At 45.0% G+C, this 15,517-nt stretch overlaps 1 protein-coding gene and 1 non-coding gene across 6 annotated transcripts in view; one reads left to right on the top strand and one right to left on the bottom strand.

Annotated features, from left to right (window-relative positions):
* Positions 1–389: 389 nt before the first annotated feature.
* The window catches only part of STARD9 (StAR related lipid transfer domain containing 9), a 151,846-nt gene continuing 136,718 nt past the window's right edge, over positions 390–15,517 (bottom strand). For 4 of the 5 annotated variants that reach the window (XM_008016888.3, XM_073012084.1, XM_038009886.2 and 1 more), the window contains 7 exons: positions 4,489–4,576; positions 4,205–4,326; positions 3,462–3,526; positions 3,075–3,277; positions 2,723–2,817; positions 2,343–2,501; positions 390–1,785 (listed from right to left, as the gene is read on the bottom strand). In XM_008016888.3, coding sequence (XP_008015079.3) covers positions 1,684–1,785; positions 2,343–2,501; positions 2,723–2,817; positions 3,075–3,277; positions 3,462–3,526; positions 4,205–4,326; positions 4,489–4,576 — 834 coding nt within the window. In that variant the 3' untranslated portion in view covers positions 390–1,683. The remainder of the gene's footprint in view (positions 1,786–2,342; positions 2,502–2,722; positions 2,818–3,074; positions 3,278–3,461; positions 3,527–4,204; positions 4,327–4,488; positions 4,577–15,517) is intronic. The other variant, XM_008016887.3, reaches the window with a different exon arrangement.
* On the top strand, positions 12,871–12,971 carry LOC119628225 (small nucleolar RNA U13). Its single transcript, XR_005244528.1, has one exon. It is a non-coding gene; the product is annotated as a small nucleolar RNA U13 (small nucleolar RNA).

Here is a 15,517-nt window from a genome sequence, read left to right as displayed (position 1 = left end):
GCAGTGACGGCTCTGGATCCTCCCCTTCAGTTCTTACTTGGGCCACAGTTGAGCAACTTACCTGCTTGCTATTTACCCTGCAAAGCAATGCCAAGTTCATGGGAAACTGTACCTACATGTAAACTGAATCTTTGAGACGGCTACGAGTGGGTATTGCCCGTGTGATCTCCAGCTACCTCTGCCAAGCTCGAATCACACACTTAGGCTATCCCGGTGCAGTATTTCATCTACTCTTCACTAGATAAAGTACACAGAGGACTTTCAATTTAAAAATGTTCTGACTTTTTTGGTCAGTAGTCTTAGTAAGAGATTTATATGAAAAGAGGAAGGAGTATATAAATAGGGTGTTAAATATATCATGTCACCAAAAAAATTTACCCGAGAAAAAGAAGTTTAAAAGCAATTTTTAAAAAACCTTCAATCAACAATATATAAATAACTTAGTCTGAGGTAAGGGGGAAAAATGCCCTGCCAACACTTTAGAAAAATACATCTCTGCCACACTATACAGAAATATACCTTCTACCACATCTTCTGAATCCCCAGTTACCCTCCATCTACCAAAGATTTTGGGCACGAGAACTAAAGATGAGAATCTTTCCCACCCCTGCCACTTCCAGGTAAACAGAATATTCAGAGTTCATGTTCAGCCAGACTAAAGTACAAGAACACTGAACCCACTCTCCATCCCTTCCAATCCCATCCTAGGATAGGTGGGGCCAGAGCAGAAATCATGGAATGCTCAGGACTCCACGCCTCCCAAGTGCACTGAGGTCAGTTCTGGAACTGAGCTTCCTCCCAACGAGCCACTCCCCTCCTCTGGGAGTTCATTCACCTCCTCTCCCTCAAAGGACAGTGTTTAATCTCTGAAATTCCTCTTGCCTTGTCAGCAACCAGCATCTGGCTGCCGCTCCCACCAGTCCTCAAAAGAGCTCAGCCCCCGACCCTAACCCCAAATCTGTCCAACCTGGTTCTACAGTGTCTTCCAACTGACCGAGCTCTAGAGTGACGGCTCCGTATCAGAGCATTGTCGCTCAACACCCCGACTCATGCCAAGACCCAAGTGTCTTCTCCTGGGAGAGAAAGGGAGGAAAAAAAAAAAAAAATCAATAAGAAAGTATTTTGCAAAAATTCAAGAGGGAGAAAAGATTCTGAATCTGTGTTCTGGTTTGTGCAGCTGTTTTTTGAACCCTCTTTCTGTTTTGGTATTTTTAACGTCCCATCACACAGTAGAGCTGAATGCTGGAGGTAGATTCAGAGCAGAGTCTTGGCCAGTGGCTGCCTGCTTCCCTACCAGCCTGCAGAAGCACCTTGCCAAAGCACTGCAGTCCCCTGGCTCTGCTGGCTGTGCCCAGTCCCAGTCCTTAAGTGGCTTCTTTGCCGCAGAGTCCCAGAAACAGGAAAGAAAGGTGAGTAATCCAAAAGGGGAGCTGAGCTGCATTCACTCTGGATAGCCTGGGCCAGGAGCTCAGGCCGTTTGCTCTGCACTGGTGCCAGCTGTGACCAAGTACTGACGGGGCTTTGCTGGCATCCGTGGGCCAGTGCTGTCTGCCCCAGTCGGCCACAGCAGGTAGCATCAGCTTTTCCTGCACTGGAGTATGGAAAGTAACAAGGAGCTGCCACAGTGTCTCTCTTGAGCAGCCTGGGCCTGCATCTCAGCAGCACCATCTTGATGGTGAGATGCTAGCTACCAAGGAAGGAAGCCAATCTGGCTATTACCAGTGGCTGCTGTTTGATGAAAGAGCTCAGGAGCTGAGGTGGGAAGCCTGGAGCACCAAGTTCCACCTGAAAGCAGAGAGAGAAGAATTTAAGGTGCAAATAGATTTGACAGAGTGTGCCAGGCGCACTCCAGCCCCATGGAGTTCCCCCAGCCTGTGGTGATGGGAGAAGCACCTCAGATTGTGGCTTAGTGTTTACAGGCCCCTGGGCTCTGCTATTCAGATCTAAGCATTGGTGTTCTCCTCCTAGTGACAAAGTACAAGTCAAGGGACTGGGAGGGGAGAGGTGAACCAAACAGGTCATCACTCTGCCGAGGTTGCTGCTTTTGCCTCACAATGACTCATCTATCTCCTAAGGGCACTGGGATCACCCACAGGATGCTGGTCACTAGGTTTTTGGTAATAGCAGCTTCAGAAAAGACTGATGAACGCCTGTCTCATTACCTTCTCTCCAATTCCCCAGTGACTCCCTTTACTGCAAGCTCAGGAAGCCCTTGAGTCTCCAGGTCTCAGGCCAAAGGGCCTGGGCACTGGAGGATGTTCAACAGCGAGAGAGAAAAATCCCAGGGGACTGTGGGACCAAGTCAGCCTGTGCTGTGAGGCTGGCCACAAAGGATTTATCACCTGGGCCAAGTAGATGACTCTGGTGACTTCCTTCCCTTCCACAGTGACGGGCTGCAAGATCCAGGCACTGGGCAGGATCTCCCCGCGAACCATTTTTCTGCTGGGTCTTGGCATGGATGTATCATACACAGACTGGGCTGCCATGACAGACAGGTGACCCTGCAGACAGAGGGATATGGGAGTCTGCCTGTGTGGTGTGGACAAAACAGGAAAAGGCTCCCATGTAGACAGTATGGTGAAAGGCAACACTGGGCCAGCCTTCAAGTCACCCCTACTCTGGCTCCAGCCCCAACTTGCCCTCCTTCCCCTAAAGGACCTGATGCCCACATAGACTGTTTCTCATGACACTTCAGCCCAAGTTCTTCCCACAACGTCTTTACCACCAAGGCAGGCACCTCTTTGGCTTCTACGCAGACACAACAGAAATCCCGCGGCTGCTTCAATGCACACAGGGTAGTGTTGCACACCAAGTACACTGGAGGGACAGGGATAAGGAGGGTCAGGAGGCCCATGGACAGACCTAGTCCTAAAGCCTTCCCGGCCAGGGAGCCCCCCGCCATCACCCCATCACCTAACACCTAGCTCAACCTAGGCTGAGCAATCAAGGTAACCTGAGTACCTGGCCTCCCAACAGGGCTGCCTCCAACCCTCCATCACCTCTATCCCCCAGCAAGACCCCACTGGGCACACCAGAAACCAGGCCCCGTGGAAGCCTTTCTTCCCTGGGCTCACCCAGGCTGATACTGTTGGTCACTCGCTGATGCAGCCTTGCTGTCTGGATGGGCTTGTAATACAGGGGCCATAGACTGGGGTCACTGACAGCCGCCCACACGTGAGACAGCGGCTGGGACACCACACCTGCCCCCAGAAAGCCATGCCGAGTGGAAGAAAACACCTTGTAGTAAAGCTGCACCGCCTGCTCCTCACCCTGGTAGCTGGGGGGAGACACCAAGCACAGAAAATAGGACGGAGTCAAAAATGGGCTCCAAGGGTCACAAAGGAGGGGCTCAGAGTGAAGACTCGAGGAATCCAGGTAAGGGAAGGGAGGAGAGAAGCCCAGCAGAGTGACAAGCTTAGGACCAAGACAGACACTGTACAAAGGACCCCACACAAACTTACTTCCAGCCAGCTGTTGCCTGGCAGCTGAAGAGGTTGTGCAAATTATCCGAACAAGCAGCCATTACCTGGGGACACAATGGCCACGCCCAAATTAGGAGGCATCGTAAAAACTAAGCCCCTGGGTTAGTCAGTCTGGCCTGCCTCTGCTCAATTCCCCTTTTCTTTTTTTTTGAGACAGGGGCTAGCTCTGTCACCCAGGCTGGAGTGGAGTGGCGTAATCACGGCTCACTGCAGCGTTAACCTCCTGGGGTTAAGCGATCCTCCCACCTCAGCCTCCCAGTCTCTAGGACTACAGGTACACACCACCACACCCAGCTATCTTTTTGTATTTTTTGGTAGAAACAGAATCTCACCATGTTGTCCAGGCTGGTCTTGAACTCCTGGACTCAAGCAATCTTCCCACCTCAGCCTCCCAAAGTGCTGGGATTACAGGTGTGAGCTATCACGCCTGGCTTAATGTTTTTATTTTTTGTAGAAACAGGGTCTTGCTATGCTTCCCAGGCTGTCTCGAACTGCTGACCTCAAGTGATCGTCCCGCTTCAGCCTCCCAAAATGTTGGGATTACAGGCGTGAGTAACTACACCTGGCCTGAATTCCCCTTCTCTCAAGACGAAGAACCACTGAAGATGCCCATAAGCCTTGGGCTCCTCATCTGTCCAGCTTTGTTCCTACTTTCTCTTCCTGCACACCCAGCAGAGGTCTGGGTAAAGGAATGGTGGGGACAGGTAGGAGCAGTTACTCACATCAGCCATAGAAGTGTCCACGACGTGCTTGGCCAAATCCTGGTAGGAGGAGGAAAAGCAGGTCCCCGAGTTGGACAGACTGGATGGTGAACAGCAGCAACTGCCCAGGGAGGCTCTGCGGCCTACAAGAAATAGGTGGAGACCCTGTGATGGCACTGAACATCAGGGCCTCAGGACAGCAACAGCTCTCCCGCAGACCAGTGACCCACTAAGATCTAGCAGCCATCAGCCCCCGAGTACCCAAACCAGGCAGCTGGCTATCCCCAACACTCCCCGCAACTCACTGTAGGCGGAGTTCCTCCTCACTGCAGAAAGGCCTCCTCGCTCATCCCCTGTCCATACATCCCTGGAATCAGGCAAGTTTGTGTACCCCTGCAGAAGAGAGGATACTCAGGACTGAGCCGGAAGGCAAGCACAAAATTATCTCCTCTGCCTCGAAACTGCATCTCACAGCTTCCGATAAGATGAATCAACTGCAGTGGTCTTCCCAGCTGGGAATACCAAAGGCTGGACATCCCCCCAGGAAGACCACAGCGATACAAATTAGTATCTAGATGATCTCTGCTCACCTTCTAAGCCACACAGGCAGAGGCTGCTTACAGGGGAGTTCCAACAGGGATCAGAACCACCAGGGCCTGAGAGTATGGGGTGCTCTGCCAGCCTTCCAAGCTGGGGGGTACCAGGGATCAGTGCATGAGAGGCTCTCTGCACCACCCAGGCAACAGGAATGAGGCCATGGCTAGAGGGGCTTTAGCAGGGTAATAAATGTGGAAGATGGGATGGGAGGAAAAGTAACAGGCTATGAAAAACTGAACGCTTGGCCCCCACCCCAGGTGCGGCAGCCAAGCTAAAGGTCCTAACTCGGGATTAGATGGGGTGACCCTCTGGATCTGCAATGTGGTCACCACACCTCCACCTCAGCAGGCCCCTCAACAACATGACCCTTGACCTCTGCTAGAACTCACAGGCACCCACCATCCTACCTCCATCATCACCTCTAACCTATTGCTGCTCTGATCACAATAAAGGAGGAAACAAAGAGAGTCCTCTCTCCATCCTCATCTCCTCACCTGCTGCAACAAAGCAGGCCCTTCTGCCTCAGGCTCAGTTCTCACGCTGCCCTGTCAGAAGCCCTTCACTACTGATCACCAGTCTCTTCACTTGTTGCTTCCACCTCTTCCTCTTCACTGGATCCTTACTATTAGCCACAACACTTGGCTAATTTTTAAAACACTTTGGGGGCTGAGCGGTGGCTCACGCCTGTAATCCCAGCACTTTGGGAGTCCACGGCGGCGGATCACCTGAGGTCAGGAGTTCGAGACCAGCCTGACCAACATGGTGAAACCCCATCTCTACTAACAATACAAAAAGTTAGCCGGGTGTGGTGGCGGCGCCTGTAATCCCAGTTACTCGGGAGAATCGCTTGAACCCAGGAGGCAGAGGTTGCAGTGAGCTGAGATTGTGCCACTGCACTCCGGCCTGGGCACAACGGAGTGAGACTCCATCTCAAAAAAAAGAAAAAAAAAAAAAATTTGTAAAGGCAGGATCTCAACCTGTTGCCCATGTTGGTCTTAGACTCCTGGGCTCAAGTGATCCTCCCCTCTGCAGCCTCCCAAAGTTTTGGGATTACAGGCGTGAGCCCCTGTGTCGGTTTCTCTCATCTTTAAAACCTTCCTCTTCACTCTCCTGCCTTTCACAGATAAGCTTCTTGCAACTAGTCTCGCTGTTTGCCATCTCCCACGTCTTGCTGACTTCTGAACCCACCCTAATCTAACATTTGCCCTCGTCTCTTGGTGACTCTCCTTAGCAGTCACCAAGGTCCACAGTGTCCGTGTGGCTGGATCTTGTGAACAACTTCTGTCCTACACTTCCTGAATCTCTCAGCAAGCTTTGACTTAGCCAGTCTCTCCCTTTTACTGACAGAATCACTTCCAGAGGCTTCTCATCTCTCTGAGTGGTTTTTTTGTTGTTGTTGTTGTTGATTCATCCTCTTCAACTGTTGACATTTTGGGAACCTTTCAAAATTCAGGCCTAGGCCCTATCTTCTCATTCCACAATGTATTCCTAGGTAACCTAATCTGTTCCCAGTGCTGAATTGATGACTTCCAAAAATAAATATCCATAAATTAATAAGTATTGCTGAAAAAATAAATATCCATAAATTAATAAGTATTGCTGAGACACATGGGCAGTCATCTGAAAAAAAAAAAAAAAAAGATTGCATAGAGACCCATTTCACAGACATACCAAAATGGATCCCTTATGCTTTATGGATTAAAGATACACTGGGAGATGGAGGAGTATAACGGTATTACAAGAAAACACAATTGAAAAGGTAACTGTGCCTGTAGTACAGTTGCCCGGGAGGCTGGGCAGGAGAATCCCTCAAGTACAGGAGTTTGAAGCATGAGCCACTGCACCTGGCCTCAAAAATGTTTTAAGAAATTCCCAGGCCGGGCGCGGTGGCTCAAGCCTGTAATCCCAGCACTTTGGGACGCCGAGACGGGCGGATCACAAGGTCAGGAGATCGAGACCATCCTGGCGAACACGGTGAAACCCCGTCTCTACTAAAAAAATACAAAAAACTAGCCGGGCGAGGTGGCGGGCGCCTGTAGTCCCAGCTACTCTGGAGGCTGAGGCAGGAGAATGGCGTGAACCCGGGAGGCGGAGCTTGCAGTGAGCTGAGATCCGGCCACTGCACCCCAGCCCGGGCGACAGAGCAAGACTCTGTCTCAAAAAAAAAAAAAAAAAAAAAAAAAAAAAGAAATTCTCAACAATAATTGAATCAAGGAAGAAATACAAACAGGAATCGCAAAATTATGTTAAAAATGAAAATACATGTCACAAGCTATGGGAAATGGCTGAAGCAATGCTCAGAGGGAAATTTTAGCTTTAAAAACATCTGGGAAAAGAAATAAAAATAAACCAATTAATACTATGAACCATATGCCAACAAATTCAGTAACATAAATTACTGACTTAAAAGTTAAACTGACTCAAGGAGAAATAAAACATCTTAGTACAGGCTGGGCGCAGTGGCTCATGCATGTAATCCCAGCACGCTGGGAGGAGGCAGGTGGATCACGAGGTCAGGAGATCGAGACCATTCTGGCTAACACAGTGAAACCGTCTCCACTAAAAAAATACGAAAACATTAGCCAGGCATCGTGGCGGGTGCCTGTAGTCCCAGCTACTCGGGAGACTGAGGCAGGAGAATGATGTGAACCCAGGAGGCGGAGCTTGCAGTGAGTCGAGACGGCACCACTGCACTCCAGCCTGGGCGACAGAAAACAAACAAACAAACAAACAGTACATAGTTTATTTACAAATTTAAGATATTAAATTAGTGATCAAAGAAAATTTCAAGATAGCTTCATTAGTAAAATCTACCAAACATTTAAGGAATTATTACCAATCCTTCCTAGATGCTTCAAAAAATCAGGAGGGAACACTTGCCAACTCATTCTATAGGGCCAGAATTACCCTGATACAAAAACTGGGCAAAGACATCACAAGTAAACTATAGACCAATATCCCTTATGAATACACACACACAAATCCTCAACAAAACACTAGTAAACTGAAATCTAGCAACACATAAAAAAGATCATGTATCATGAGCAAGTAGGATTTGTCACAGAAACACAGGGCTGGCTCAACATACAAAACTCAATGCAATGCACTATATTAATAAAAGAAAAAAAAAAAACCCGTAAGATTATCTCAGTAGACACCAGAAAAAGTATTTGACTAAATCCAGTACCTTTTCATGATAAAAATTCAAAAAACTAGGAATATAAGGGAATTTCCTCAACCTGATAAAGGTCAGCTACAAACATCCACAGCTAACATCACACTTAATGGTGAAAGATGGATACCTTCCTCCTCAAATCAGGAGAAAGGCAAGGACATCCGCTCTCACCACATCTAATAAACATTGTACTGGAGATTGTAGCCAGCACAACTGGCAAGACAACAACAAAGGCAGATGGCATGATCTTGCATGTAGAATATCTTAAGGAATCTATTTAAAAAAAAAAAACACTAGAACTAATAAATGAATTCACCAAGGGTATAGAAGACAAGAACAATATACAAAAATCAGTTTTATTTCGGCATAATAGCAATGAAGAAACTGCAAATGAAGTGAAAACAATTCCATTTATAATAACGTCAACAGGAATAAAATACTTAGGAATAAATTTAATAAAATAAGCATAAAACTTATACCCTGAAAACTTCAAAACATTGTTGAAATTAAGCCTAAATAAACACAATGGCATCCCATATTCACAGAGCTAAAGACTTAATACTGTTAAAATAGCAATGCTCCCCCAATTGATCTACCGATCAAAGTAATCCCAATCAAAATCCCAGCTGACTTCCTTGCAGAACTTGACAAGCTGATCCTAAAATTCATATGGAAATCTGAGAAATCCCGAATAGTCAAAGTAATCTTGAAAAAGAACAAAGTTGGAAGATGCAGACTTCCTGACTTCTAAAGGTACGACAAAACTACAGTAATGAAGACAGTGTGAGGCTGGGTGCAACAGCTCACACCTATGTAGATCAATGGTATAGAATTAGGAGTCTAGAAATAAAGTCATATGTCTGTAGTCTACTGATCTTTGACATGGCTGCCAAGACAATTCAGTGGGGGAAATAATAATCTTTCAAACCCATGTTGTTGGGAGACCTGGACATTCATACGGAAAAGAATGAAATTCAACACCTAGCTCTCACCCTATGTAAAAATTAACTCAAAATGGGTCAAAGAATGAAATGTGGAAGCTAAAAGCATAAAACTCTTAGAAGAAAACATAGGCATAATCTTTGTGATCTTGGATTAGGCACTCATTTCTGAGATATGAAACCAAAGCACAAGGAACAACAATAAAAAATAAACTGAACATCATTAAACTTTTGGCTTCAGAGGGCACTATATCAAGATAGTGAACAGACACAAAGAGTGGGAGGACATTTTCTGTGAATTATATATTTGCTAAGGGACTCTTAAAAAGACAAATAACCAAATCTTAAAATAGACAAAATATCTGACTAGCTATTTCTCCAAAGAAGATGTATAAATGGGCAAAGGCACGTGAAAAGATGCTCAACACCATTAGCCATCAGGGCAATGGAACTGAAGCCACAATAAGGTAGTACTTCCCATCTGCTAGGACAGCTGTCATCCAAAATAAGTCATAGCTACTGTCCGTGAGGACGGAGGAAACACACTGCTCACACACTGCTCGTGGGAAGGTAAAATAGGACAGCCTCTGTGAAAAGCAGTCTGGCAGTTCCTCTATGATCCTGCAACTCAACTCTAGATACATACCCAAGAGAAATGAAAACATATCCATACAAAAGCTTTACAGGGATGTTCGTAGCAGCAATATTTATTAGTAGGCAAAAAGCAGAAAACGACTTCCTAAAGGCCCATCAACTGAAGAATGGATAAATAAAATGTGGTTTATTCATACAATGGAGTATTACTCGCCATATAAAGGAATGAAGCTCTCATAGATTTTACAACATGAAGGACCCCTTGTTGGGGGTTAAATCACTGTCTCCACTGAAAATATGTTGAAGTCCAAACCCCCCAGTATCTGTGAATTTGACCTAATTTGAAAATAAGTTCCTTGCAGATGTCACCAAGTTAATATAAGACAGTACTGGATTAGAGTGGTCCCTAAATCCAGTGACTAACGTCCTTATAAGAAGGTTACGTGGAGCTGGGCGCAGTAGCTCACACCTGTAATCCAACACTTTGGGAGGCTGAAGCATGTGGATCACCTGAGGTCAGGAGACCAGCCTGGCCAATGTGGTGAAAACCCGTCTCTACCAAAAATACAAAAAATTAGCTGGGCATGGTGGTGGATGCCTATAATCCCAGCTACCTAGGAGGCTGAGGCAGGAGAATCGCTTGAACCCAGGAGGCGGAGGTTGCAGTGAGCCGAGATCGTGCCATTTCACTCCAGCCTGGGTGACAGAGCAAGACTCCGTCTCAAAAAAAACAAAACAAAACAAACAAGTTATGTGGTAGCTTACGATGGTAATTCCAGCACCTTGAGAGGCTGAGGCAGGAGGACCACTTGAGGTCAGGTGTTGCAGGTAAGAATGAGCTGTGATTGCACCTCTGCAGTCAGGTCCAGGTGACAGAGACCCTGTCTCTTAAACACTGGGACAGACAGACAGGGAGACAGACACACACAGAGAGACAGAGAGCGCGCGAGTGAGAGTGAGACTGTCACATGAAGGAAGAGACAGAAATGGGAGTGAGTGTCAAGGATTGCTGGTAACCATCAGAAGCCTGGAAAGAGGCCTGGAGCAGATCCTTCTCCCAGGAGCTTTCTGAGGGATATGGTGCTGCTAACACCAACATTTTGGACTTCTAGCCTACAGAACTATGAGAGCATAAGTTTCTGTTGTTTGAAGCCACTCTGTGAGTGGTAATTTGTTACAGCAATTCCAGGAAACTAACACAATCCTGCAAACATTATGCTAAGAGAAAGAAGCCATCAAAAAGGATCATATATTGTATGATTCCATTTATATGAAATGTCCAGAATAGGCAAATCCATAGGGATAGAAAGTAGACTCGTGGTTGCCAAGGGCTGGGGAATGGTGAACTTAGGGAATAACTAGTGGCATGTGGTTTTTTAGGGGGTAATAAAAATGTCCTAAAATTGCTGATGGATACACAACTCTATGAATATACTAAAGCCAATGGATTATAACAACAACAATAAAAAATCAATTAAAGAAGTGCTCAAGGGTCAGGCACGGTGGTTCATGTTTGTAATCCCAACACTAGGAGGCTGAGGCGGGCAGATCCCTTGAGCCCAGGAGTTCAACACCAGCCTGGGCAACAGGTAAAACCCCATCTCTAGAAAACAAAAATACAAAAAGTAGCCGGGCGTGGTGGCACACACCTGTACTCCAGGTACTCAGGAGGCTGAGGTGGGAGGATCACTGGCACCTAGTGAGGTCAAGGCTGCAATGAGCCATGACTGTGTCACTGCACTCTAGCCTGGGCAACGGAGCAAGACCCTATCTCAGAAAAAAAAAAAAAAAAAAAAAAAAGCATGTCAAAAGGACACAAGACCCAAGCTGAAGGAACTCCAAATAATTAAAGCAGGAACAAGTTGAACCATGAAATTAATAATGACAGTACCGTATTGAATCATTCCCCAAAGAATATGATTCCAAACTGAAAAAAACTAAATAGTCGAATAAATTAAGTGGTGGAAGAAGGGACTGCACTTCCTTAGAGAAAAGTTCCAATTAATAAATGTAGGAGGAGGCCAGGCGCGGTGGCTCACGCCTGTAATCCCAGCACTTTGGGGGCCGAGGTGGGCAGATCATGAGGTCAGAAGATCGAGACCAACCTGGCTAACACAATGAAACCCTGTCTCTACCAAAAATACAAAAAATTAGCTGGGCGTGGTGGCAGGCGCCTGTAGTCCCAGTTACTTGGGAGGCTGAGGCAGGAGAACGGCATGAACCTGGGAGGTGGAGCTTGCAGTGAGCTGAGATTGTGCCACTGCACTCCAGCCTGGGGAACACAGCACCAGACTCCATCTCAAAATAAATAAATAAATAAATGTAGAAGAAATGAAGAGAATACAAAATTGCCACTAAAATATCACAATAATTTTTACAGATAAGACACACTAGTAGACACTAAAATCAGTGGATGAAAGTTTGAGGAAAAACAGGATTTTCCATAGTCTCCAAGATTTTTTTGGGGAGAGAGGGCGGGGGATGGAGTCTTGCTCTGTCTCCCAGGCTGGACTGCAGTGGCACCATCTCGGCTCAATGCAACCCCCACCTCCCAGGTTCAAGCTAGTCTCCTGTCTCAGCCTTCCAAGTAGCTGGGACTACAGGCGTGTGCCACCATGCCTGGTTAATTTTTATATTTTTAGTAGAGATGGGGTTTCACCGTACTGACCAGGCTGGTCCTGAACTCCTGACCTCATGATCACCCGCCTCTGCCTCCCTAAGTGCTGGGATTACAAAGGCGTGAGCCACCGTGCCCAGCCAGTCTCCAAGACTTTTTGAGACAGGGTCTTCCTCTATCCAAGGCCAATGGTGCAATCATGGCTTACTGTAACCTCCATTCCCCTCCAGGCTCAAGCGATCCTCCCATCACAACCTCCCAAGTAGCTGGGACCACAGGCATGCACCACCAACATAGCTTTTGTGTGTGTGTGTGTGTGTCTAGAGATGGTGTATCACTATGCTGCCCAGGCTGATCTCAAAATATTGGACTCAAGTGATCCTCCTGCCTCATCTTTCCAAAGCACTGGGATTACAGGCGTGAGCCACCACATTCAGCCATGTTTATTAATCATAAAGGGCAAAATAGCAACATTCAGTGGAGAGACTCCCAAATACCACCTTAACATCAAAGTTTACATCACCAGAAATAGGACAGACTGGTATCCACTAACCTCTGATACAATGCACTGAGAATAAGGTATTGCATGAGACATACTTACACTATAAAACTATTTGTTGTCTCTCTAAAATTTGAATTTAACTAGCATCCTGTATTTGTCTTTGCCTAATCTGTCAACGCTGAGAAGGGCAAATCACTTTTATGGTATTTTTTGCCAAAAAATGCATAACTTCAATCTAACCATGAGAAAACCACAGACACGATCCTTTTGTAGTTCGTAAGCATGATAATTGGGTTTTCACATAGATGTCTGAGAAGTGCCTCTCTCAAACCTTGTTATGTGAGCACATTACCTGTCTTACATGAAAAAAAAATAAAAAAGAAAGAAAATAACAGCAGATAAAACACATTCCAAAAAATTACTGACCAAGAAGCGAGAAAAGACTGAGAAACTATCACAGCAAAAAGAAACTGATCACAATATACACAGAAATGAACAAGTTAGAATCAAAACTGGCTCCAGGAGAGATGAAAAATCTAAACCAAAAGTTGGCAAACTTTTTCTGTAGGGAGCTAGATACTAAATATTTAAGGCTTTGTGGGCCATTTGAGTAGTTGCAGCTACTCGACTCTCTGCCACTGTAGTGGGAACACGACCATGTACACGAATGGGCATGACTGTATTCCAGTAAAACTTTATTTACAAAAACAGGAAGCAGGTCAGATCTGGCCAAAGAGCTATAGTTTACTAAACCCTGATCTTAACAGACCATTTTCCACTGAAGAAGTTTTTCAAATAACTAATCCCCTGCTGAAACACCAAGCCTTGTCAATTTAAAAGGATTATTACATCAAACTTTAAAAGATGATTCAAAAGAAATTTTTTTTTTGAAACAGGGTCTTGCTCTGTCACCCAGGCTGGAGTGCAGTGGCATGATCACAGCTCACCACAGCCTCGACTTCCCAGGCTCAAGCAATCCTCCCACCACAACCTCCTGAGTAGCTAGGACTACAGGTATGCAGCACCACGCCTGGCTTTTTTTTTTCCTATGTTGCCCTGTCTGGACTCAAACTCCTGGGCTCAAGTAATCCACCTGCCGCAGCCTCCCCAAGTGCTGAGATTACAGGTGTGAGCCACCATGTCTGGCTCTCAAATTTTTTTACTTTTCGTCCCCATTTCGCTGTCCCACCAAAATCATTCTGATATGCTTAGAGTATATATTTTTGTTTGTATGTGTTCTTGCAAAAAGTTATTGTTTTATATATTGTATTTATATACTATATATGTTGTTGAATTTACAAATAGTAACATGTCTCATTTTATGGGCAGATCATGAGATCAGGGGTTTAAGACCAGCCTGGTCAACATAGTGAAACCCTGTCTCTACTAAAAATACAAAAAAATAAGCTGGGCATGGTGGCAGGCACCTGTAGTCCCAGCTACTAGGGAGGCTGAGGCAGGAGAATCTCTTAAGCCCAGGAGTTGGAGGTTGGAGTGAGCTGAGATTGTGCCACTGCACTCCAGCCTCAGCGACACAGCGACACTCTGTTTCAAAAAGAAAAAAAAAAAAGTTTTTCACTCAGTATTCTGACTAGGTGTTTAATGTGTTGATTTCAATTCTTGCATAGTATTAATATTTCATGTGTGCAACTACCACATTTTACCTATCCATTCTCAGTCATGGATTCAGGAATGTCCTCCAACTCATTGCCACTTCAAATAATGCCTCAATAAACAATTCCTTACATGTTCTCTCATAACCTATGCAAACATTGCTGAGTCATAGGAACCTATAATGGTTCCAACATCCTCAAAGTCTTGCCAAAATCTGGCATCATCTGGCTTCCTAAATTTTGCCAATTTAATAGGTATAAAGTTTTTATTACCTTTTTAACTATTCACAAACCTTGAAAAGGAAAAGTACCACCTTTCTTTCCTATAAAAGGAATATAACATTGATAACAAAACCTAAAGAATATATTGTGAAAGCAAAAACCACAGAAAAATTCAAATATTGATGCAAAATTCTAAAATATAAGTGGACTCCAACAACACATTAAAAGAACAGTACATCAGAATCATAAATATATATTACAGGATTTATTCCAGGATTGCAAGAATAGTTCAATATTAGCCCAAAAATAGATAGATGGACATATGAATGAATGAAATCATCTCCAAAGACTCTGAAATACCCATTCTGGATAAGAATATGCTACAAGCTAGGAATAGTTGGATATTTCCTTAGTATTGCAAAAATATATCTATCTCAGCTCAAAAGCTATAAAAAAGCCAGGTGTGGTGGCTCACGCCCATAATCCCAGCACTTTGGGAGGCCGAGATGGGTGGATTACCTGAGGTCAGGGGTTCGAGACCAGCCTAGCCAACATGGTGAAACCCAAACTCTACTAAAAATACAAAAATTAGCCAGGTATGGTGGCAGGCGCCTGTAATCCCAGCTACTTGGGAGGCTGAGGCAGGAGAATCACTTAAAGATCAAGGTGAAGGCTGCAGTGAGCCAAGATCACGCCACTGCACTCCAGCCTGGGCAACAGAGCGAGACACCATCTCAAAAAAAAAAAAAAAAGTAATTAAGATAGGTACATGTATTAGCAACTACTAAATTAGTAGTGCAGGTCTAGAGAATCAACCAAAAAAAATAGATGCAAAATTAATTCACAGCAATCAATAGCTTTAATACATACAAAATAATCAGAAGATATAAAAGAAGGAAAAACCTATTTAGAAAAGTAACAAAAACCTTAAAATACTTAGAAATAAATCTGACAAGAAATGTGAGAGACATATGAAGAAAACTTTAAAAACACAAAAAGAAAGCTTGAAACTAGTATGTTCTTGGTTAGAAAATTCTATAGCATAAGATGTGGTTTCTCCCTAAGTCAATCCA

The sequence above is a fragment of the Chlorocebus sabaeus genome, chromosome 26 (assembly GCF_047675955.1).
Source record: "Chlorocebus sabaeus isolate Y175 chromosome 26, mChlSab1.0.hap1, whole genome shotgun sequence".
NCBI lineage: Eukaryota > Metazoa > Chordata > Mammalia > Primates > Cercopithecidae > Chlorocebus > Chlorocebus sabaeus.
Note: the sequence above shows the minus strand (reverse complement) of the source record. Positions and strands in the feature narration are given on the sequence as shown.